The sequence below is a fragment of the Myotis brandtii genome, unplaced genomic scaffold, assembly GCF_000412655.1.
Source record: "Myotis brandtii unplaced genomic scaffold, ASM41265v1 scaffold89, whole genome shotgun sequence".
Lineage (NCBI taxonomy): Eukaryota > Metazoa > Chordata > Mammalia > Chiroptera > Vespertilionidae > Myotis > Myotis brandtii.
In genome coordinates, this window is record NW_005371645.1 from 3,313,077 (window position 1) to 3,322,473 (window position 9,397).

The 9,397-nt window shown below is 39.9% G+C and overlaps 1 protein-coding gene across 2 annotated transcripts in view; it reads left to right on the forward strand.

The window, feature by feature from the left end:
* GXYLT2 (glucoside xylosyltransferase 2) overlaps nt 1-9,397 on the forward strand; it is a 229,219-nt gene that overhangs the window by 115,057 nt on the left and 104,765 nt on the right. The window contains exon 3 of one of the 2 annotated variants that reach the window (XM_014532412.1): nt 1,766-1,897. The exons of the other annotated variant lie outside the window; for it this stretch is intronic. Coding sequence (XP_014387898.1) covers nt 1,766-1,897 — 132 coding nt within the window. The remainder of the gene's footprint in view (nt 1-1,765; nt 1,898-9,397) is intronic. 2 annotated transcript variants of the gene reach the window in all.

A 9,397-nucleotide genomic window follows, 5' to 3' on the forward strand; every position in this document is an offset into this window, starting at 1 on the left:
TCTCAAAGGGCCAGCCCATTCATATGCAAAAGCCTCTGCTAGCAGCTTGGGTGGGGCAGGGTCTCAGGGAATCAACAGGGTGGAGCAAGCAGCTATGGCTGATCCTCAGCCCTGCCCTAAGAGGCCCCCGGGTCTCAGTGTTCCGTCTCAGTGTCCCACGGTAATCGCTGCCAGCACCTCTGAGAGAAAGCCGCCCTCGAGTTCTGCCCGATGCAGACAGTCCAGTTTCTCCCCGTATGGGTCTGGGTCCCCAGAGACTCGCCCGGAACTGGAGTTCAGAGCAGTGGGGAGCTTGAGACTCCCTCCAGATTGAAAAAGACACCGGTGTCCTCCGTTGCCAGCACTTTCCGAGCGCACGCGCCTCAGTACCTCTGCACTTTACTTCCGCACCTCCTCTGAGTCTCAGTGTGCTTTTCTCTTTCCTTCTAGTTGTAGAATTTCCACTCAGCCAGCTTTCCTGTGGTTCTGGATGATATATGTTTTGTCCTTTAATTGTATTTTTGAAGTGGTTGTGTGAGGCAGCAATTTCAGGTGTTAACTATGCCGCCATCTTGGTTTCTCCCCAAATAGCCATCTTAACGTTACAGATTTAAAGTGTTCCCAATGATCTGTCTTTTTTTGAAAACTTTTATATGACTATATAAGCAGTATATATACATTAGAAAAGAAGTCATGAAATTGTAAATGAAAAAAAATGCTCAGGGACAACAGTTCTGGTGTATTTAGTTATTTTTCTTTTTTCATGTTTACATCAGAAATAGGATCAGATCCTCCATTCTCTCTTGTCTAACTGATACTTAGACTGAATTACTTCTAAAATAGGGCCTGATCAACTTTTCCAGTGAGAGACCAGCTGGCAACTGTTTGAGGCTCTGTAGGCTGTACATCTCAGTCACTTACCTCTGCTTTTACTGTGGAAGCAGCCGTAGAAACATGTAAACAAATGGGTGTGGCTGTGTTTCAATAAGATCTTTATTTATGAACACTGGAATCCAAATTTCATGTGATTTTTCACATCACAAAATATTACTCTTGATTTTATTTTTTCAACTATTAAAATGTATGGCCACTTCCTTGTAGGTAACTAACTGTTTTTCTCTTGTTCCTTTTAAGATTCTCTCTTTGTCTTTTGCCCTTGGCATTTTAATGATGCTGTGTCTTGGTGTGGGCCTCTTTGGGTTCCTCTTGTTTGGGACCCTTTGTGCTTCCTGGACTTGTAAGTCTATTTCTTTCACCAGGTAGGGGAAGTTTTCTGTCATTATTTCTTCAAATAGGTCTTCAATATCTTGCTCTCTCACTTTTCCTAAAACCTAACTAAATATCATAACCATTATTTTCATGTCAGCACATATAGATCTACTTTATTCTAACTGTACAGTAGTCCATTGCATATTTCTATCATAATGAATTAGGAGCATTTAGTTTGTTCCCAAGTCTGTATGTGGTTTTTCTTTCCTATCAAAATAGGTTTTGGTAAAAATTCTGTATCTTTGTCTTTGAGGATTTGTCCTTAGCACTTTCCCAATTTCCCTCTTGAAAGTTTGTTCCATTTGTACTGTCCTCACCGTGTTCACGTGTTTCCCGTCACCTTGCCACCTCTGGACGTAGCAATGGTCTTTCCTCAGGGAGCATCGAAAGTGGTGACAAAGTTAGACTTTTTATGTATGTTTCTGGAATACATTCCATCTGACCATTCAGAAGCTCCAGATGGTTTCCATATTTCTGGGGATCTGATCACCCTCCCCTTGACTTTCATGTTTTTCAGTTACAGCAGTGGCCTGACTCGTATACGGAGAAGTTTGTGCACAGAATCTACCCCATCACATTTTCTGCGGGAAACCCCCAGGAGTGGAGGAAGCTGTTCAAACCCTGTGCTGCCCAGAGACTCTTCCTCCCGGTAGGAACCCTGTTTCAATGAAGTGCCGCTTGAGAGAGAGTTGCCCCTGGAAATGGAGTGGGATTAACCGGAGCACATTTAGAGGCATTTTACAGCTAAAAATGTGTCTCTTGGATCTGTCTGTAGTCACTGCTCTTAGTCTTCATGGTGTAGAGAGAGGGTCCCTGAGTTTGAAAGGTTGTCTTTCCTAAAGATTGAGGGGCTAAGAGCATCCAAAGCATGCTTTGAATGATGGGTCTTTCTGATGCACACCATTTACTAGCTCTGCAAACCTCACAGCTCTCCTGTTGTTCTGCACCTCAATTTGCTCTGTCAACTTGACCCTCAGTAAATATTAGCTTTGATTATTGTTATTTTTTCTTATAATAGTAACTACCACTAGATATAGCCAGGCTAGGGAATAATTCAGAAAAGGCTCAGAGTTTTGGTGAAGCCTTTTGATTTTGAATTTTTAAGGTAATTTCAATTTCATTTTTAAAAATACTAAATAGAAAAATTACTGAACTTATATCAAAACCAAGACTATCAAGGAACATAGTAAGAAAATAAAAGAGTAAAATAACCAGAAAACAGAGTGAGGTGGGACTGAAGGGCAGAGCTATGGGCTCTGGAGGCCCCGCTGAGCGTCTGCTCTGTGTGCAGGGCAGAGAGGGGCTGTGGACTGGTTTCTAGCATAGAAGTGGGATGATCTAACGTGTGGTTTAAAGAGGACACACTGGTCATTGCACACTTACTTAGCTGGATGAATCTCATTGATTGCTGAGGCCAATCAATGATGACTTGTGCTATAGTGGTTGCTTTAGAGATGGATTTAGAACCTGCGTGAGAAATAGAATTTGTAAGTTTTTATGACTGGTTTGTTGTAAGAGTTGAAGGGAAGTGAGGTAAGAGGGATTTCACCCAGATTTCTGATCAGAAAAGGTTGATCTGTTTGAAATTGCCAATATTCAGCTATTTATGACCTACAAAAAAGGGCCATTTCTTATGGTTCAGTCTACTAAGTGAATGGTGGTGATATTTAGAGATGGAAGAGTCTAGAGAAAAATCTGTTTTGGTAACAGGGGAGATGAATGTGAGTCATATTTTGATTTTGGGGTGCCTGGGAGGCATCCACAAAGGGAAGTCTTACCATCTGTTGGTCTGAAACCCTAAATGGCAGATGGGGTTTTTAGCATTTCTTACACAGAACCTGTGAGAAGAACAAGGCCAGATGGGATTATATTTGTTGTCAGATGGGATTAAATGTATTAAAATGGGGGTAAAAAAAAACAACCTCAGATTGACACTAAATCTCTAGGTTGGTGATTTTAAAACTATCATTTAAGAAGATGAGAAAAAAGTTGTCAGGTTTCTGCTTATTGTCTTCATTTTGTATATAGCCAAATTTACTGTTGGAAAATTGTCTCTCAAACCTAGCAACACATTTTTTCCCTGACTTTGAATTAAAAAAACAAACCTACCACATGATGGTTTTCATTCATCCAGCTAAGTAAGTGTTCAATTTTCAATGACAAATGGGTTCTGGCATTCTGCTTTTGTAATAGAAACTAGAGGTCCTTAAAAATAATAGAGATTGTGATTGACAGGACAGTTCTCTTTTCTGAGTCATCTCATAATAGCAGATTATGAACTTGACATTTTTGGACATCAGAGAGATGTAATTTGAAATAAAATTTAGGTGATGTTTTCCTTGAAATTCATCTCTATAAAACCAAATCAGGCGTGCTGCTAAAGCAGCACAGAGAAGACAGAAGCCCTAAAGTGTAAACATTCTGTAGGCGGTCGGTCGGTCGGTTGACTGAGAAGCACAGTCTTACCCGTTTTCTGAAGGGAAAACCTACCTCACACCTGTGGAAGAAGCCCCGTCTCGGGTAAGATTTTACTATGAGAATGATCAGAGCACAAGTCTTTGCAACTCATGATTTTCAAGTGCAATCACTGGAATCTAGGTCTCACCAAGTCAGGATATCTGAAGTCCTAAATATCAATGGACATTTACTTTCTAGTTCTGTGAAGAATGGTCCTGAGAGCAAGACCATTACTGTGCACACTGAACTTCAGATAGCTCAATTAAGCCCTCCAAGCTGCAGGTAATTCAGAAGCTTAAAGTATTTAAAACAATATGCCAATTACAAATAAAAAAAATGTTAATTAAATCGATCCTGGAGGACTTTTTCCTTTTCCATTAGTAAAGGAAATAATTGAGTTTCATGAATTCACATCACTTTTTCCCCACTTAATAAGAATTAGTGAGATGTTTATAATGGAGTTATGTCTTACGTTACACACTGTGCTTATTTGATTACAAAGGCCTATGTCCTCAATAATGTACTCCACTGGGGATCCTAGAGATATGTAAAATATGACAGAGATCACCGGTTGGAGAGTCTGCAGATACTTGGTCATGTGAGTTAGGTTAAGGTAAGGCACTATACAGGCCTCACCTAGGGAGAAAGGCTTTTTTAACCAAGTTTCAGTAAGTTCCAAGATTATAATAATGTCTGGTGTCTTTCTGGCTCCCAGCACTTGCCTCAAGTACAAGCATCCATGTTCAAGGAAAGAGATAGGGAATAATATAGTCAAGAGAAAAAGGATACAATTGCTTATAGCCTTGACCTATAAATTTGTCCTAAGAGTTTTCTTTAAAAAAAAATATTTTATTGATTTTTTAACAGAGAGGAAGGGAGAGGGATAGAGAGTTAGAAACATCGATGAGAGAGAAACATTGATCAGCTGCCTCCTGCACACCCCCTACTGGGGATGTGCCCGCAACCAAGGTACATGCCCTTGACTGGAATAGAACCTGGGACCCTTCAGTCCACAGGCTGACTCTCTATCCACTGAGCCAAACCGGTTAGGGCAAGTTTTCTTTTTTTAATAATTAAAAAAATTTTTCTATTATAGTTGACATACATTATTATATGTTTCAGGTGTACACCTCATTGCTTAGACATTGCATAACTTACCAACTGGCCATCCCAATAAATCTCACATCCATTTGACACCATACGTAATTATTAGAATATTATTGACTACATTCCCTATGCTGTACTTTACATCCCCATGACTATTCTGTAACAACCAATTTGTACTTCTAAATTCTTTCACCTTTTTCATCCATCCCCCCAGCTTCTCTCCCATCTGGCAAATGTTTTTTGTATCTATGAATCCATTTATGTTCTGCTTGTTTGTTTGTTTTTTTTAGATTTAATTGTTGATAGATGTATATTTATTTTATTGTTCATATTTTTAATATTTTTTCTTCTTCTTCTAAAAGAAGACCCTTTGACATTATATGTAACACTGGTTTGGTGGTGATAAATTCCTTTAGCTTTTCTTGTCTGGGAAACTCTTTACATGCCCTTTTATTCTAAATGAGATCTTTGCTGGGTAGACTAGTCTTGGTTGTAAGGTCCTTGCTTTTCATAACTTTAAATATTTCTTGTCAATCCCTTCCGGCCTGCAAAGTTCCTGTTGAGAAATCAGCTGTCAGTCCTTATAGGCAACTAACTACTTTTCTCGTACTGCTTTTTAAAAAATATATATTATTGATTTTTTACAGAGAGGAAGGGAGAGGGATAGAGAGTTAGAAACATCGATCAGCTGCCTCCTGCACACCCCCCACTGGGGATGTGCCCGCAGCCAAGGTACATGCCCTTGACTGGAATCGAACCTGGGACCCTTGAGTCCGCAGGCTGACGCTCTATCCACTGAGCCAAACCGGTTAGGGCTCTTGTACTGCTTTTACGGGTTTCTCTTTGTCTTTAACCTTTTGCATTTTAATTGTCTTAGTGTAGGACTCTTTGGGTTCCTCTTGTTTGGGACTTAGCACTTCCTGGAATTGTATGTCTATTTTCTTGACCAAATTAGGGAAGTTTTTTCAAAAAGATTTTCAATTTCTTGCTCTCTTTCTCTCTTTTCTCCTTTACAAACAGCTCTTAAATATTAACAGAAATTAGCAATCACTAGAAATTTGAAGAATCCCCCTAATAGGACAGCCATCAAAACAAAGGGGAAACATCAACTTAGAGAAAACAATATATATACAATGAATAAAACTTCTAAAGAAATTATCACTAGTACCCTCAGAAATAAAAGAAGATAATATATGAAGACACAAGATTCTGTAAAAAATATGAAACAGGATTAAACATAAATTCTTGTAAATTCAAAATATGATAACAGAAATAGAATAATTGATAGAAAAGGCTGAGGAAATCTTTGTGAAAGTAAAATTAAAAGAAGAAACAATAAAAACGAATTCAATAATGTCAATAAAATGATCAGAAAGTTAGAGGATAAGTCCAACATCTCAACAAATAAGGATTTTGGGGCATGGCCGGGATTGGTTGGAGTGTTGTCAAAAGGTTGTGGGTTTGACTTCCAGTCAGGGCACATGCCTAGGTTGTGGTTCAATCCCAGGTTGGGTTGGGTACAGAAGGCAGCTGATTGATGTCTCTCTCTCTCTCTCTCTCTCTCTCTCTCTCTCTCCATTCCTTTCTCTCTAAAATCTATAAAAACATATTCTTGAGTGAGGATAAAAAAATAGGGACTTTGGGAAGAGAGAATAGAGAACATAATCGACAAAAAATCAACAGTAAAAGTAATTTAAGAAAATTTTCCAAACTAAGAAGACACCAGTTCTCAGATTTATGGAACCCACCAAAAGACTATCATATTATATGAAAAAAAAGACCCACTGCATCGAGCAAAACGACTTGAACTTTCAGGATGGCAACATAGAGGCCTCCTGAACTCCCCTCCTCCCATAGACACAGCAAACCTGCAGATACACACAGAGGAATTCCCTCTGAAGAAATCAGGAAATTAGCTGGAGGTCTCCTACACATTGGGCCACAAGAAAACACCCACATCAAAATGGGTCTTGGCACATCCTCAACTACTGGAGTCAATCAGAGCAAAGAAGGTGGTTTGTACAATCACAGACGTTTGAGAGATAACCAGGAGGTTGGGCCAGGCTGATCAAAAAGGTTAATTTTCTACATAAAACTATTTTTTCAAGACTAGGAGAGATGGCTGTTTTATCTGATGTACAAGGACAAAGAAAAAAAATGAAGAAACCAAGAATATATTCCAAATATGACCCCCTAAAAATAGACTTTAATGAAATGGAGGTAAGTACTTTATTTGATAAAGAATTCAAAACTACAGTCATAAAGATGTCACTGAAGTCAAGAGAATAATGTATGAACAAAGTGAAATTTACAACAAAATAAAATTTACTACAAAGATAAAATGTAAGAAAGTAGCAAACAGAAATCATAGAGCTGAAGATATAACTGCACTGAAAATTTCAATAGAGGAGTTCAACAAATACAACTATTAGAACAGTAGGAATAAAAAGAAGATCATATTCAGTTCACATCCAAGGGATCAAAAATCAGAAGGGCTTCAGACTTCTCAATAGTAATAGGGAAATTGCTAAAATACTAGAGAAATGCCTTTAAAACTCATCATTTCCAACCTGGAATTCCATACCCAGCCAACTACAAATCAAGTGTATGGGTAGAATAAAAACATTTTCAACACTAATTTCTAAAGATACATGCACATCTGTGTTCATTGCAACATTATTTACAATAGCCAAGATATGGAAACAACCTAAGTGTATATGTATGTGGTACACTTATACAATAGAATACTATGCAGCCATAAAAAGGTGAAATCCTGACATTTGGACACCATGGATGGACCTTGAGGAAATAAGTCAGATGGATAAAGACAAATACCATATTATTTCACTCATATCTATATAATAAAAGCCTAAGTGACCATTATGGCAGAATGACCAGAAAGACCAGTTGCAATGATGCACACTGACCACCAGGGGGCAGACATTTAATGCAGGAGCTGCCCCCGATGCTCAGTGCGCTCCCACAGACAGAGTTCCACTCAGCCAGAAACCAGGCTGGAGAGCTAAGAGGTGGTGGTGGGAGCTTCTCCCGCCTCCGCTGCAGTGCTAAGGAGCAACAAGCTGAGTGGTAAGGAGCTAGCAGGCGGGCAGTAAGGAGTGAGGGATCCCGGATTGCGAGAGGGATGTCCGACTGCTAGCAAGGGGTCCCGGACTGTGACAGGGCACAGGCCGGGCTGAGGGACCCCTCCAGTGCACAAATTTTGTGCACTGAGCCTCTAGTGTAGAATATAAAACCAAAAATAAGACAAACAAACAAAATCCAAAAGATAAACTTATAGAGGCAGACAACAGATAAGTGGTTATCAGAGGGGAAGGGGACCTGGAGGGAGGATGCAATAGCTAAAGGAGGTCAATTGTATGGTGATGGCTGGGAACTAGGTTTTATTTGTGGTGAGTACAATGTCGAATTATAATGTTGCATTCCGGAAACTTACATAAAGTTATAAATCAGCGTTATCACAATAAATATATATGCATGTATATGTATACATTTGATAAGTTAGCTTCTTTAAATCCAGGAAAGTTAAAAAAAAATTCTGCTTTTGGTATAAATATAATATTGGAACTTTAAAGAAGACTTTTTTTTAGATTTGTATAGTTTCAAAATATTTACCTCGGAGTTTTCTCTCAGGAAACCAGTGGAGAGTGTTCTCCAACAAAATGCAGGTGTACATGAAGCAAGAACAAGATGTGGGACTCACGCCCTAACCAGTTTGGCTCAGTGGATAGAGTGTCAGCCTGTGGACTCAAGGGTCCCAGGTTCGATTCCGGTCAAGGGCATGCACCTTGGTTGCGGGCACATCCCCAGTAGGGAGTGTGCAGGAGGCAGCTGATTGATGTTTCTTTCTCATCGATGTTTCTGGCTCTCTATCCCTTTCCCTTCCTCTCTGTAAAAGATCAATAAAATATATATATATATTTTAAAGTGTCTTTTGCTGTGGTAAATTGTTTGTTTTTTATTTTTTCAGGCACTTTCTTACCACGTCGGGATGGTACAGAATTGGAAGAAAACAAAGGTACTGCTATCTTATATTTTAACTGAGGAGGATATGAACATGTGTTACCACTAACCCAACTTTAATATTAGTTTAGGCACAGAGGCTGTTTTTCATAGTGTGATAGACTTTCAGTCTCATTCTCACACCCCCTCCACAGCCTGCTGACCAAAACGACCCACAGAGGGCATCTCCTGCACATGCCACCTTTGCCTCAAAACCTCTTTTTCACCTTTCCCTCAACATCCGGCAGCTCCTGACCAAACTGCCACCAGAGGAAAGATATCTCTTTGCATGATAGGTAGTGTCATCCCCGCCCCATGGGGGCTGCCTTGGCCTCACGGGGGCTGTCTCAGCCTCATGGGGGCTGTCTCAGCCTCACGGGGGCCGTCTCAGCAACACGAAGTTTGGCATTCTGTCCTTTGTCGGGCGGCTCCTTGCTGCACAAAATCTCCAGGCGTTCCTGGTGGCTGAATATCTGGTATGCTTGCTTGGATTTCGTTTTCTACCAAGTGCACAGACTGCCTGTCTGCCGTCTCCCAGCGTCCCATGTGAGACTGGATCTGGTGG